Genomic DNA, 15,798 nt, shown 5'->3' on the forward strand with positions numbered 1-15,798 from the left:
CATCCATAATGTTCACTCCCTTACAAATCTGTACTCATACACATCTCAGGGTAGGAGCCTTCATACAAAAATCAAAATGGCTTTTCTTCTTTCGGACTAAAGGGTTTATCAGCCACCTACCCATGCTTCATCACGTGCAGATTCCAGAGCTTCATCACCTCCTTCTCGCCCTCGTTAACATCGGTGAACTCTTCAATTTGCTGTGAGGAGAACGGTCAGAAACACAATGAGGCAAGGCCAGAGGGGACCATCGACCAACCGCAAACCAGATCAAATCCCCAGTTCACTCACAGAAACCACCGGTACAGCTGTTGTCATACAGAACCACTCAGAGTGCCATGTGCATGGACAAGTAAATTAATGAGGACGTAGGCAAGCAGTCCATCATTACATAACAAAACAGGCAATTAGCGGACGCTCTTATCCAGAGCGGCTTACACAACTTTTTCATTGCATCCATTGATACAGCTGGATAGATACTGAAGCGATGTAGGTTAAGTACCTTTGCTCAAGGGCAAAACGGCAGTGTCCTATCCAGGAATCGAACCTGCAACCTTTTAGGCTACAAGCCCAGTTCCTTACCCATTATACTACACTGCCGTCCACAGTGTAGGTATTAACACCCAAATCGCACACATCTGCGACTAAAGCCAGCTGGGGCGGGGGGGGGGGCGTCTCACCGTGATGGTCTTCTCCCTCAGCCACTCGGGGTCCCGCTCGTCCTCGCTGTCCACCTCCATCTCCTGCGGCCGCAGGGGCATGCAGCTGTCGCTGTGGAAGTACAGGCGGTTGTGGCCGCTGATGTAGGTGCGCTGCAGCTCCAGCTCCCCGTCCTCCGACTCCAGGAACTCCGACAGGCTGGGCTTCGTGCGCTTGGGCCTGCGGGGAGTCACAAGGAGTCTGAGGGGGTGGTGGTGTGGCCTTAGGGGGCGTGGCCACTCACCCACCCCAACACCCAGCGGCAGGGCCGCACACAAACTGCACTGGCTCAGTCACCTGTGTGCATGCAGCTGGATTCAGAGTTGTACAAATCTTTTTTTATTTATTTTTTTTAAAGACAAAGCAGACAAAAAAACTTACTGAGGTCACATTTAACAGCAGGAAAAACAACACTCGTGAGTGATGATGAGTCAGAGACTTAAACAATGATCGCAAGTCTTGCTAGAGAGAAAACTGCACAAGATCATGGACATTTAAAAAAAGTATGTTGGTATGATTCAGAACGATACGGGTCGATTTTTGGAACGTACAGATTGTTTCCCTTTTGAACAGATACATTGATCCGGATCGATGTATCGTTACTCCCCTAGTAGTGTTTGCCCGACCAATAACCCGAACACCCTCTGGTGCTCCATGAAACCCTCTCCAGAGACTAACTGACAGTAATATGCTCATGTGCGACTGCAGCATAGACACAGTCTGAGCTGTCCTCTCCGCTCAGTAGGGAAAGCTGCAGAGTTCAGGCTCAAACCCCCAGCAGTACAGCCGGTGCTGGGCTGGAAGAGGCTCGCCTGCACACCAGGATGTGGGTGATGGGCGTCCCCGTAGGGCTCCTATCTGCACACCAGGATGTGGGTGATGGGCGTCCCCGTAGGGCTCCTATCTGCACACCAGGATGTGGGTGATGGGCGTCCCCGTAGGGCTCCTATCTGCACACCAGGATGTGGGTGATGGGCGTCCCTGTAGGGCTCCTATCTGCACACCAGGATGTGGGTGATGGGCGTCCCTGTAGGGCTCCTATCTGCACACCAGGATGTGGGTGATGGGCGTCCCTGTAGGGCTCCTACCTGCACACCAGGATGTGGGTGACGGGCGTCCCTGTAGGGCTCCTACCTGCACACCAGGATGTGGGTGACGGGCGTCCCTGTAGGGCTCCTACCTGCACACCAGGATGTGGGTGATGGGCATCCCCGTAGGGCTCCTACCTGCAGACCAGGATGTGGGTGATGGGCATCCCCGTAGGGCTCCTGCCTGCACACCAGGATGTGGGTGATGGGCGTCCCCGTAGGGCTCCTGCCTGCACACCAGGATGTGGGTGATGGGCGTCCCTGTAGGGCTCCTGCCTGCAGACCAGGACGTGGGTGATGGGCGTCCCCATAGGGCTCCTACCTGCACACCAGGATGTGGGTGATGGGCATCCCCGTAGGGCTCCTACCTGCAGACCAGGACGTGGGTGATGGGCGTCCCCGTAGGGCTCCTACCTGCAGACCAGGACGTGGGTGATGGGCATCCCCGTAGGGCTCCTACCTGCACACCAGGATGTGGGTGATGGGCGTCCCCGTAGGGCTCCTACCTGCACACCAGGATGTGGGTGATGGGCGTCCCCGTAGGGCTCCTACCTGCACACCAGGATGTGGGTGATGGGCGTCCCTGTAGGGCTCCTACCTGCACACCAGGATGTGGGTGACGGTGGTCCTCTTGACGGGGCCGTTGCGGCTGAAGGCGAAGCCGGGCTGGCTGTGGATGTCCTGAGGGTTCCCCACGTACGAGCCGTCGTAGCACTCGTTAATGGACACGTCTACCCGGGCTCCTTTAGGGTGAGGCTGGAGAGGAAGGGGAGGAGGACAGCCCGTCACACTCTTCGTTACGCCATCTTCTACCACCCAAGCACAACACTTCACCAACACGTTTTCTACCACTGCCTGAACAGCGGGCCTCTAAAAATATCACCCAGTTCCCAACCGTCCCACAACAGGAGCAGCACCCATCCCACAACAGGAGCAGCACCCATCCCACAACAGGAGCAGCACCCATCCCACACCAGGAGCAGCACCCATCCCACACCAGGAGCAGCACCCATCCCACACCAGGAGCAGCACCCATCCCACAACAGGAGCAACACCCATCCCACATCAGGAGCAGCAGCGTCTGTGACGCTACATCCGCCCTTGACCCAGCGAGCAGACGCCAGTCACACGGCACAGCCGAGAGAGAAGAGGAGAGGAGGTTGCGGGTTCTCACCACGTAGCTGAAGATGAAGCGGCTGTGGGACAGCTTGAGGTGCTTGAGCAGACTGTAGAGCTGGCGGCAGTTGAGCGTGCACCAGGGGCAGTGCAGGTCGTCCCGCGCCTCCGTCTGCTGCCGGGTGTTGTTATTGTACAAGAACTGGGGGGGGGGGGGGGAACAGATCAACACGGGGTTCAGGAGGTGCTGAATGTACATTACATTACATTATAGGCATTTAGCAGACGCTCTTATCCAGAGCGACGTACAACAAGTGCATAGGTTTCATGATGTAGAGGCGCAAAAGAAACACTAGAGTGAAGTAAGGATCGTAGTGCCAGAAGTGACCACATCGATCAGGACTCCAACCCTGTAGAGTAAGCTTGTTCAGCAAGCAAGAATCCTACCAAGTACAAACTAGCACTGGAATCACACCTAATCATACAAAAACAATCCTGCCAGATACACTAACATAATCAAATTATCCTAGCTAGATACAGTGAGCTGAACTATAGGCTAGAGAGGGGTGGGGAGAGGTGCAGCCTGAAGAGATGAGTCTTCAGTCTGCGTTTGAAAGTGGTGAGATTCTCTGCTGTTCTGACCGTCACGGGGAGGTCATTCCACCAGCGAGGGGCCAGGACAGACAGCAGACGGGAGCGGGAAGTGCAGACGCGAAGAGGGGAGGTGCCAAGCGTCCAGAGGTGGCCGAACGGAGAGGTCTGGCTGGTGTGTAGGGTCTGATGATCCTCTGAATGTACCCTGGTGCTGACCCCTTAGCTGCCTGGTATGCAAGCACCAAGGACTTAAATTTGATGCGAGCCATAACAGGCAGCCAGTGGAGGTCAGTGAGCAGGGGGGTGACATGAGAATGTCTGGGGAGGTTGTAGACCAGACGCGCTGCAGCATTCTGGATGAGCTGCAGGGGTCTGATGGCGGATGCTGGCAGACCAGCCAGTAGCGAGTTGCAGTAGTCCAAGCGGGACAGGACCATCGCTTGAACCAGGAGCTGGGTTGCGTAGGTGGTGAGGAAGGGGCGGATTCTCCGGATGTTGTACAGGAAGAACCTGCACGTTCGACTCACCGCCGTGATGTTCTGGGAGAGGGACAGTCTGTTGTCCATCACCACTCCAAGGTTTTTTGCGGTGGGTGATGACACCACAGTGTCCCCCAGGGAAATAGAAAAGTCGAGAAGGTTAGAGGATGGAGCAGGGATGAAGATCATCTCCGTCTTGCCTGGGTTCAGCTTAAGATGGTGGTTATCCATCCAGCTCTGGATGTCCCTCAGGCAAGCAGAGATGCGAGCAGAGACCGAGTGTCAGAGGGCGGGAAGGAGAGAAAGAGTTGGGTGTCATCGGCATAACAATGATAGGACAACCCATGGGCAGAGATTACAGGACCAAGAGATTGGGTGTACAGGGAGAATAGGAGGGGACCAAGGACAGAGCCCTGGGGAACTCCTGTGGCAAGGGGGCGAGGTGCTGATACTGCACCAGCCCAGGCGACTTGGAAGGAGCGACCGGAGAGGTAGGACTCAATCCAGTCAAGTGCTGTGCCACAGATCCCCATAGCTGCCAGGGAGGACAGGAGGATGGGATGGTTGACAGTGTCAAAGGCAGCAGAAAGGTCTAGGAGGATCAGGACAGATGAATGGGAGGCTGCTTGTGCAGCGTGAAGCGACTCATTGACCGAGAGGAGTGCGGTCTCTGTCGAGTGGCCAGGTCTGAAGCCAGACTGGTAGGGGTCTAGGAGGTTGTTCAGGGAGAGAAAAGAGGAGAGTTGATTAGAAGCAGCTCGTTCAATTGTTTTGGATAGGAAAGGGAGAAGGGAGACAGGACGGTAGTTCTGGATGACAGAGGGATCCAGAGTGGGCTTTTTCAGCAGTGGGGTGACGTGGGCCAGCTTGAAAGAAGAGGGGAAACATCCAGAAGACTACAAGCCCTAATTAGCAAATGAAAAGCAGCTGGTGACTAAGCAATTGCCCCACAAACCAGCAGCTAACTAGCTCCACACAATACCTGCTTGATGCAGTCAGTTAAGAGCAAATGAGGCTAATAAGGTACTACACTTCACAAACAAACACCAAAACTAATGCTGGGCAAACTACCAAACAGGTAGAAGTCTAATCTAGCTACACTAATGGCAAAAAACAGATACTTAGCCCGCTCTAGGAGAACTTCTGCGGGTCCTGCACAGCTGAATCCTGATTGCACTTTCTGACCAACTAACTCCAAACAGTTCTAATATAGCGTCGCTCCAAGCCAGACTACAAGCCCTAATTAGCAAATGAAAAGCAGCTGGTGACTAAGCAATTGCCCCACAAACCAGCAGCTAACTAGCTCCACACAATGCCTGCTTGATGCAGTCAATGAGGCTAATAAGATACGTTTAAAACAAGATATGTACGTTTAAAACGCAGCCAGCCAGAGGGTAGTGCCAAGCTCAAAGCACCAGGCCCAGGCTTACGTTTGAGTTTGCCACCCCTCACCCCCACCCCCACCCACCATCACATTCCACTACTCACCTGATAAAATATACGCAGTTTCTGACGAGGTTCAACAAGGATTTGCTCCCTTCTTGCCTGAATATCTGTGGCAATCGACTCCTTCACAGCTGTGAACAGAACGAAGGGGGGCGGGGGGGCGGTTTGGGTGTCAGAAACAGGTAAAAATGAGCACGTGGCTGAAGGTGAGCTCCACGTGGATGAAGGTGGGGGGGGGACTCTCTCACCGACTGGCGCAGGCCTGAGCATGCTGGGGCGGCTCTCCACCGCGCTGGCGTCCGAGTTGCGGGTGGCCAGCGGCTTGGCCACCGGGGCGGTGGGCCGGTCGTGGGCATCGCCGGTCCAGCGGAGGGTGAACTGCAGCGTCGGTCCCTGAGAGAAGGTCTCAAACGGAGGCAGCCGCTGTGGAGCAGCCAAAAAAAAACGGTCACAACATCAGCACCGTCTCGCTCCCCCTCCCCCAAACCCCCGCCCCCCCCCAGTGTGAGCCACTCACCAACTCTTCTGCCCATAGCCCACCCTGTGATGAATGATAAGGGCATCCCTCAAGCTGTCCACTAAATATACAAACATGGAAGACCTTCCCTAAAGGATCATCAGACTGCCAGTCAGGATGGCTCCAAAACTCTCTCCACAACTACGGGATGTACAATAATATCCAAGTGGCACGGGTATGGCCCATTAATAACTTGAAATAAATTCATAAATAGCAGCTGATAAGTTATGGCCAATATTACTATGCAACATACATGCGATAGAGCCACCAATGTATTTCATGCGCCATTAATGCTGCGTATCAAGGGAAAACCTCATTCCAAAAAGAACAGCCTAACCATAGTCACCTGAAACTCTTAATTTTTATCAGCCAATGGTGGGTGAGTGCAATCATTTATGAAAGACGGAAAAAACACCTGGATGCGCTCATCTACTTCTTCCACAAACGCGGAAACCTGGTAGCAGTTTGCGTTTGTGCTGGAATGAACAGCACGAAGCTATCAGCATCAGCCACAGTGCCCAGTTAATTTATTAATTACTGACACGGGCTGCAGAATTTCTGCATTTTGCACCCCTAATCAGAACACACCTTCCCATCCAGAATGGTTTCCCAACTGGCCCTTTTCTTGCCTACGGGACACTCCACCATCTCCTGCATGGACACTTCGTACTCCCCATCCAACAGCTGCAAGCGCCTGGAAAAAGCAAACACAGTCAGTCTTAGGAAAACAGGAGCAGAAGTAAACCTCTTAAAAAGAGTTAACTGTGGGCATGCACTTTTACTGAGAAACTGGGGAACGTCATAGCAGAAGGCTACCTGCGCTTATTTAGAAACCCTAGTGCAAATAGATTTATAAAAACTGGACGACAAAAAAAAAATCCAGCAAACCCTACCAATATCTGGAGGAGTTTTAGTCAGGTTTTACTACGTAACTGATATTTTACTATTCACTATGCCGATGCTACAGGAAGATGGCAGTGAACCCACTTTTTGCGTTAATCTCCATTTCAGACACAGCATCTGCCACACGCTACTCAATAGTTACGTACACCTTAATCCGTCCTGACAGGATGGGGGAAAAGATAGGAAAAGAAAGAAAGGAGAACAAGAGACAGACAGTAAGCATTACGCAATAGAAAAGAGGGAAGGAAGACGTGGAGGAGGCTGTACAACAAGGGAAACGCTGTGCCGAGTGGAAGATGAGCCGATATTCCCACGTGGCCGACCGTGGGTATTTCTTTGCGTTCATCGTGTTCCGTTCTCTGTCGTAACCAGGCCGGCACGGATCAGATAAACGCCGGCGTTCTCCTCACATGGCGATATCGGCTCATCTTCCACTTCGGCAAAACAAGCGTTTGTGCCCTGGTGCATATGTACCACCGCCTCCCTCCACAGTCTTCCCTCTCTTCCCCACTCTTCTTCTATTTGCAGTAATGGCAGTTTTTCAACAACTGTGGCAGACTTGTAGGGCTGGTTCCCAAATCTCCATTGGGGAAATGTTTTCAAGTGCAAGGCTTGGCTGAATCCTTGTCTGGGAAACCGACCCATAATGACTACTATTACAGGCGAATCCTCACTGTTCCATCCGAACTCTCCTGTAAAAAGGTTAAACGTGTTTTGCCTGAAGACAAATGGCCATCATCCACGTCCATAATGAGAGGGCTGCTGATGAAGACCAAAATGGCGGAGATGGAATGGAAAGTGCTATACTCTTCATCCGACTTCAAGAACACAACTTAAAGCATAATAGCTCACACACACAAACAGGAGGACAACAAACAGCTCTGAGGGAAGCCAGGGGTAGAAGGCAGAAGAAACAAACTGTCTTCTGATCACCTGTTCTTGTCAAAGACCGTCATCTGTGCGACAAAGCTGGTTTCTTCACCGTCTCTGTGGGAGGAGCTCCTCTTCTTTCTGCTCGGAAGCTCTTCCGCAACATCTGGGAACAGAAATTACAGGGCCGAGTAAACAGATGTTGAGAGTCCAACAGATCCAAGCCTAACCCTGTGGAGGCTGACTGCAGGCAGGACCACACATCATGGATATATTTTGATGAATTACTTCTTTATAGGAAAAGGGGCTTAGCCCCCCCCCCCATTCAAAAAGAAACACACACAAACGCTGTAAACAGGAATGTGCAAGACTGCGCTAAGAGTGCGGTGAAATACTTGCCGATGTTTTCATCAGTCTCCCCGTTGGAAAGGCCGTTCAGAAGGCTCCTGCCCGGCTGGGACACTCTGAACAGCAGGGAGTAGGACTTGACCATGTGACTGTTGCTGGGCTCAAACTCACTGCTGGACACCAGCAGGGAGGGGAAGCTGCTGGGCTTGGCCTGGCTGTAGTCCGGGTTCAAAGGCACCTGCTTTTTACCTGTAGGCACTTGTTTAACTGGGCAGCTGACGTCCTACGAACACAACAAACAAATTCCTCAAGTGAGCACCATGACACATGATGAACAACAAACTACTACTCACTCAGTCAGTAGCCACACAAGCAGAGTGCCCACATGAACCCTTCCCACTCAAGCACACACACACACGTACAACTGACTCAACTGTAACAGACAACAGGTCTTTGCAGAGATGCTTGCTGAAAAAAACCTGAAAATAATCCAAAATAAAGCAGCCGAGAAAGCCTTGGTCATGAACTCATTTTCTGGTGGAGCGCTGCTGTGAGGAACGAGGCTGACCCTCCTGCAGTGCGTTGTGTTTCTCTGAACGGACAGCACACCCACGCTGGCGTCTCTCCTCCAGTCCTTCTCAAAGCAGAGCTCAGCACCCCACACTGAACACCTACAGCAGCCAGGGGGGAGGGCTGGTGTGCCAGTTCACACTGAACACCTACAGCAGCCGAGGGGAGGGGGGGGGGTGCTGGTGTGCCCCACTGAACCCTACAGCAGCAGGGGGGAGGGCTGGTGTGCCAGTTCACACTGAACACCAACAGCAGTCGGGGGTCTGGTGTGCCTGTTCACACTGACACCTACAGCAGCCAGGGGGGTCACACGTACTGTGGGCGGGGCGTATGACAGACCGAACACAAGGGCCGTGGGCCAGTCACGATGGCAGAGAGAAACAGGGCTCGTGACACGAGTGCCCACGCATCACCACTGCCATCCGACTCATGAGCAATGCAGCCGAGTCATTACTGCGTGGACTCCGCAGGAAACAGAGGGCCTGCCCTTTCAATGAGAGCTTGAAACGGAACATTCTGGTTCCCCCCCCGCCCCGCCCCACCCCACTCCACAATTCCAGACCTTACTCAGACACATTCAACATTTCGGTGAAGGAGCCGTAACGGCGACGCACGAGTGCTGATAACTTCCTTGACTTTCGGCGGCGTTAGATGTTACCGCTTTAAATGTTTCCCAGACGCTTACCTTTCGTTTTTTATGGCAGACTTTAACAAGTAGCACCTCTAAAGACACAGAGTTCTGCTCATTCTCTGAGTTTTGCGATGGCTTTTCTGTAAAGTAAAAAAAAGAATAAAAAATGTAGTTGTAGTATTAATTTATTGGCATCTGCTTAGAATATCTGAAAGTCACAATAAAGCAAACTATAATTGATAATACTGGCTATTCGTAATTATCAGCAGAGCTAACAGTTTAATATAACAGCAAACCGGGAGCTGATCTACAAACAGGGAAAAAACCACACATACCTATCTTATGGAAGAATCCAGTAAATGTAAGTTGCAGATGAGATGACAAACTGGGGAGACAGAGATGAAGACGGTGAAGCAAATCTGAGCCCTCATGAAGGGCGCGCCATCTGCAACACGGGGCTCCGGCGATGACCTCACCGCGTGGGATCAGTTACCTGAGCGCCTCCTGATCCCCCTTCATCTTCTCCACCTTCAGCAGCAGGTCATCCACTTTGAAAGACTTTCTGAAGACGCAGAAAACGGGGTTTAATGACACAGCAGAAACCACGTAAGCCCCCAAAGGGGTCAGAACACAGAGAGGGGGAGAGAGAGGGGAGGGGGAGGGAGGGAGGAGGACAGAGGGAGGGAGGGGGGAGAGAGAGACTGCTTTGAAGTCCCTAAGTAGTCCTCCACATCCTTCTCACCAAACTCAACTTCTTTAACATGAAAAAATTAAGTAAGAACACATACAGTAAAATAAGACAAAATTATTCTAATCGTTTGCTGTATTTATGATTTATACATTTGGAAACAAAACTACAACATTCACAGTAAAAGCAGTTTCAAAGACTTCTTTCCTCGGTGAAAGATTCAGAAACCTGTGCGACATGGTTGATAAGAAATGATCACTACTATCTACCCGCATCACAGCTTTAATTATCATTTAGCACCCGAGGTTTCCGCATAATAAACAGAGACATCACACAAGAATCCTCACTATCAAATAAAAATGTTTATTCATTTATTTTTTTAATCCAAGACCACCAGCTAAATGCTGTACATACTTCACTTTATATGGTGAGACATTTCTCAATTCCAAGTTAATCAGTCATATTTTTAGAACAATGCAATGCATCGTGCCAAAACCGGTCAATCGCTCCAAATTCCTGTTTTTTTAAACCGGCTGAAATACATGAAGTTAACATAGTGGGAAAAAGTACCACCTACTCCCACGGGCCTCAGTTCCTCAGTATGGACAAATATTATTACAGTTTAGGGTGTGAAATTCCTGCAAGGCTGTTTTTAAGCTGCCAACATTCATACAGTTATAATTATTGGGATTGTGATCAGATGACAGTCAGAACTGCTGCTAGTGGCATAGTCACACTGCTACAGTTTCAATACTTTTTAGCTGAAGATTAATTTGCCATATTAATTGGCGAACAAGACAGCTACAGGAGCTGCACACTGATTCCTCTAGGCCATGGTCCAGCCCGACACCCCAACCCAAAAACTCTACGCTCTGTCGTCACTGGGCACCTAGCTCTCCCATCTCTGAGGCGACGAGGTCATCGCGCCTCCCAGCCTCGACTCCTCTCCTTAATGGCTCCCCCAATGGTGGAACAGCCTGACCACCTCTCATCAGGAAATTTATATCTCTGCTCCCCTTCTCCCCTCTGATTCCCGATTCTTGTTCCCCTCTTCCCCCTCCATCTGCCCGATATTCCCCCATCCCAAAATAAAAACATAAAATTTATATAAAATTATATAAAGTTTATATAAAATTATATTCAATAACTTCCCTTCCAGGTGTTAATTCTAGTGACGAAGGATTAAGGATTACCCACCACGGAGGGTCACTGCTCAGCTGTTGCGCTTCTAATTATATGCTACATGTGATGAAGGTGATTTATGGACCTAGACCTTTTCTTCATTTTGCACTCATTCCAAGTCACTCTGGGTAAGAGCACCAGCTAAATGCCTGAAATGTAATTTCCTATGCAAAACAGCAATAAATCCATGCGCTCTCATTTTCATGTGGCTGAACAGACAAATTTCTCAAGAAAAACTACCACCACATCACTTACATTAAGTGCCACCTTTTAAATAAAGAATTCCCCTTTTGCTTTACTAATCTATGCCAGGGAGCAAAATGGGCATGGGTGGACAAACTGGGAATGCTAGACATCACATGGAGAGAACTCTTTCCCTGAGCTGGTGACAGCATGTATCATATGGACCCTGGTTATTTTCACTACTACATTACAGCCTTCGTTGAGTAAATTTTTGCCATTTTCAGGATTGAAGCTCCTGCTATTGAGAAGTGACCAGACATATCTCACTCTAGGTCCCTGATCTGTATTGTGCTTAAGGTCCATCCGCGATTCACTTAGCATCTGGTTAAGGAACAGAAGACCCGATGCCAGCTATGCAGAGAGATTCTGACGTGACCTCTCTCTCTCTCTCTCTCTCTCTCAGCATGAGGAAACGGTGTCTGCAAGAGCAACTCATCACAGATAAGGCTTCAGGAAACGATACTACTCATCCTGAGACCCCAGTTGCATAACCGGTGTCTTTTTACATCTTCACTGCACAGATGGGACTGGTGAAAACACCCAGTGCATACGGAAGGATTAATGCTTGAACAGCGGTGTGAATTCCAAAGATTGGTATCACAAACCCTATTCGTATATTCTACTCGGTACTGTGGGTGCACAGCAACACAGAAGACAAACTAAACTAAACGGCAGACTAAAATTATACATTGTTTATAAACAAGGAAGACCATCAATAGTCGAGAAGAACAGGAATTCCATCTTAAGTAGTTTCACTTGGTTCTGTATTTACAGTTATAGAAAAACACCAGAAACAAGTCAAAATATAATTTTAGAGAAAAGATGGACTCAGTTTGCTTCCGTTTAAGGATAAGCCACTGTTAATGGTGCATTTGTTTAAGAAACTTTGGAAAGACTTCATGACAAACATGTATCTCACATCGGTGCAACAATGGTACTAAACATTTACCAGTATACAGAACTACAACAAAGCCACAGGGAAATGATACATTACATTACAGGCATTTAGCAGACGTTCTTACCCAGAGCAACTTACACAACTTTTTTTACATTGCATTCATTTATACAGCTGGATATATACTGAAGCAATGATGGTTAAGTACCTTGCTCAAGGGTACAATGGCAGTGTCCAACCCGGGAATCGAACCTATAACCTTTCAGGTTACAAGCCCAGTTCCTCACCCACTATACTACAGTTGTGCTTTATAATTTGTGTTTGCATTACACCTAATAGTGCCTTTTTTTTTTTTTTTTTTTTTAATGGAGGCAATTTTCACGCACAAAACATATGACCATTCTGAGCAAGCAAAGGCAGGCAGGATCTTGAAAATTTTAAATAACTGCCAACAAGGACCAATGCAACATGGTGCCAATTAGAATTTACAGAGAATTCACATTAAAATAATGAATAAAACAAAGACATTCAATTAACTACATTTACATTTACCTTTTGGCGTGTGTTCTTGAGTTTCTATGAGACATGTACGTGAGAGTTCTGTGCAAAAATATAGGCTAAGAGAAGGGGGAAAGAAATTTTAAAAGTAATTAATATATAATTTTAATAATGTTGAATCAGGTTAAATAACATTATAACTTCTATTTTGATAACTGCATTGGAAGAGCAGCTTAAGATAGTTTCCAAACATACTTACCGCAATCAGATTCCTTGTGCGAAGGAATCTATAGATTTGAGTAGGTTCTGCAAATTTAAAACAAGATGTTACCAATCTGCACACTACCATGTTTGGTTGGGTCATTGGTTTTCCAGTTCAGCCAAAAATGTAACCAATGTGCTACAAGCCAACGGTCTTCACTTTGGAGACTAGCCAGTTCTTATTAGTGTGATGGAGTAGAGCACAACCATGTTGTATTTCAAAGACCATTTTAGCAGGTTTTACTCAACATATCTTTGAAAGCCTTTAAAGGAAAACGACCAGTGATATGGTCAATAACCAAAATTTGGTTGGTTAAGTGGTCAAACCACTGCCTATATTGAACGAATTACCTGCATGTTCAAGTTAACTAGTATGGCACTGTGGCATCCAACAAATATTGATTGTACAGCTACTGCACAATATACCCCATTTGACAGCTCACCAAATTAGCTTTCATACATCACTGCCTAAAAATCAGATACTGGCAATCTGTTTTCATTTCAACTGAGACTGGAGGGGAATGATATCAGACAAGACTTAGCTAGATCATACGAATGGACCAGTCATGATTGACAGATTTTACCATAAAATGGCATTCTGCGGAATACGGGAAGGTTGAACTCTATCATTTAACTAACGTGTCTAAAGACAAGAATTGAGTTCAATGATGTTCTAAGCGAATTTCGACGCATAACGTTAGGCGCCATGTAGGCTACGATAACTTTCGTGTTCCCGTGAAGATTACCTTTTGGTCTAAGAACAGTGAATCATTCTCAGGGGATGCAAATTAGAAGTAACTAGATAACATTACGTTGCAATAACCCATTTTGCCACTTTGACAAGCAGATGTCTTGAATCACTGAAACCCCATATTCCCATTTCAGCCAACTAGTAAATTTTGTTGTCTTAACTTATTTTATCCAACATTTGCCAGTTTGAAAATGGCTTGCTGCATCGAATAGAAAGTTGCCCACTCCGATATTATACCGATATTGTAACATAAGCGATTTTCCTATGCAGAAATCAAGCAAATTCAGTTGATATTGAATAACATTAAAAACTTGTTCTCTTGATGAGAGGAGTCTGCACCATAAACTGTATAAAAATAGGTCTGCACCAAATCTAACTAGTCTAACGTTACCTATTCATCAGTTGTTAGTATTGGTAGTTAGCCCTGTTGTGATAAGCCATCTTAACAAACCACGATAGTAACTCGAAATACCTTGAACACCACATTTAGCTAAATGGCTAACAGTTACCTGCCTACTGTGGTTAACACATGCGTAGACTATGTAGCTAAATATTTAATTTTGCTAGCACTAGCTCCAAAGTAGCTAACGACCCAGTAGTGTGTTACCAAGCTGTCTGTTTAGCTATAATTCACTATGTTCACCACACAACAAACGCAACTACTTGTCTATCGTGACAGTATAAGTTATGCTAGTTCACTTTTCCCCTCGTTTTTTTTCTGAATCAACAAACTAGCTGTAGCTAGCTACTTACTTTCGAAGGCCTGCAAGAACAGTTCATGGTCGGCTTGAATGTGTTCAATCTTCGGCTTCTTCACCGAGGCCATCATAACAGCTGAAGACGGGTAGACAGCACCGTTGGTTCTGCAACCGGTACCGGTTCCCATAACGTGGCCTGCGCCTGAACTACCAACCCCCGTGTTCGGTTTCTGAGGAGCCATCCAGCAAACCACGACGGCTTGTAAAGCCTTTATCTGGTACAGCACCAGATTAAGTCCCTTTTCAAAACAAAGGAAACGAAAACCCAGCTCAAAATCCAATAGCTGTTGACACTTTACTTTTTTAAAAACTTGCTAGTTAGCTAGTGCTGGTGAAAAATAGCTAGCTGGCTGACGATAACAACGCGAAGCTAACTAGCTGGCTGCACGCTATCGATAGTTAGCTAGACCAGCTTCCTAATCCAAGTCTTTTCAAATTAGCTAGCTAATGTTAGCTAGCTGGTTAAGCTTGTAAAATAGCTCCTTCGACTATTTTTTTTAGCTATGGATCAGTAAATTTTCTTTAGAAATCAGGAAGCAAAACAGCTCGTTTGGTATCTAGATATTCTATATCCCTTTCCGAACAACTACTAAAGCTAGCTAACGTTAACTTTGGCTAAATAGCTAGACTGCTGTTATTGCAGTGGCTCCGGTGAAGCCATTGAGAATTGAGAACTGGAGGCAAGTTTAGTTAGCTAGCCAATGTAACTAGTCGTCTAAATGTAAAGTTAACATGTCTTACTCTATTTCAAGATACAATTTACAGCAGATTTCATTTTGACCTTTTAATAAATATAAAATTACAAGTGTATAGCATTAAATTAAATACGTGACTAGTCTCGCGACTACTACTGAAACTCCTGTATAACTCTCTCGCGTTATGAGCAAAAACCGAAATTCTATCCGCCCCGCCCCCACGAGGGACTTTGAACTCTGGATATTATGATTGGTCTATTGTGAGTTCAAGGGCGTAAAAGACAAGTTCGGTGGAGAAAACAAAATTGCCGCTCGCGCTCCTTTCCCCTTTGAAACGATTTTGCGGGAAATCGTCGTGCAAGCGTGGTGCATCAAGGGAGCTACTAATTTACAGGAACTCTCTTCTTTGTGTATACAGTGTAACAAATGGATACATTTTTAGTTGTAGGTTGTCAGTAATCCAGGACAGACTTGAATTTGTCATTGTACTGAATACAATTTAGACTGGTGGAATATCGTTGTCCTGTGCAAACGAAAATAGACAAGGGACTTTCATGAAATGGAGC

General features: G+C 47.6%; 1 protein-coding gene across 3 annotated transcripts in view; it reads right to left on the reverse strand.

The window, feature by feature from the left end:
• Positions 1-15,436, reverse strand: part of suz12b (SUZ12 polycomb repressive complex 2 subunit b) — a 17,891-nt gene extending 2,455 nt beyond the window's left edge. Inside the window, exons 1-15 of one of the 3 annotated variants that reach the window (XM_064324205.1) lie at positions 14,533-15,436; positions 13,027-13,073; positions 12,822-12,886; positions 9,755-9,823; positions 9,597-9,646; positions 9,316-9,401; positions 8,112-8,343; positions 7,776-7,878; positions 6,528-6,633; positions 5,671-5,845; positions 5,465-5,553; positions 2,962-3,105; positions 2,386-2,543; positions 681-879; positions 121-200 (exon numbers count right to left, since the gene is read on the reverse strand). In XM_064324205.1, coding sequence (XP_064180275.1) covers positions 121-200; positions 681-879; positions 2,386-2,543; positions 2,962-3,105; positions 5,465-5,553; positions 5,671-5,845; positions 6,528-6,633; positions 7,776-7,878; positions 8,112-8,343; positions 9,316-9,401; positions 9,597-9,646; positions 9,755-9,823; positions 12,822-12,886; positions 13,027-13,073; positions 14,533-14,719 — 1,790 coding nt within the window. In that variant the 5' untranslated portion in view covers positions 14,720-15,436. Of the gene's footprint in view, positions 1-120; positions 201-680; positions 880-2,385; positions 2,544-2,961; positions 3,106-5,464; positions 5,846-6,527; positions 6,634-7,775; positions 7,879-8,111; positions 8,344-9,315; positions 9,402-9,596; positions 9,647-9,754; positions 9,824-12,821; positions 12,887-13,026; positions 13,074-14,532 lie in introns of all 3 variants that reach the window. The other 2 variants (XM_064324206.1, XM_064324204.1) reach the window with 2 other exon arrangements.
• Between the last annotated feature and the right edge of the window lie 362 nt (positions 15,437-15,798).

The sequence above is a fragment of the Anguilla rostrata genome, chromosome 2, assembly GCF_018555375.3.
Source record: "Anguilla rostrata isolate EN2019 chromosome 2, ASM1855537v3, whole genome shotgun sequence".
NCBI classification, from domain to species: Eukaryota; Metazoa; Chordata; class Actinopteri; order Anguilliformes; family Anguillidae; genus Anguilla; species Anguilla rostrata.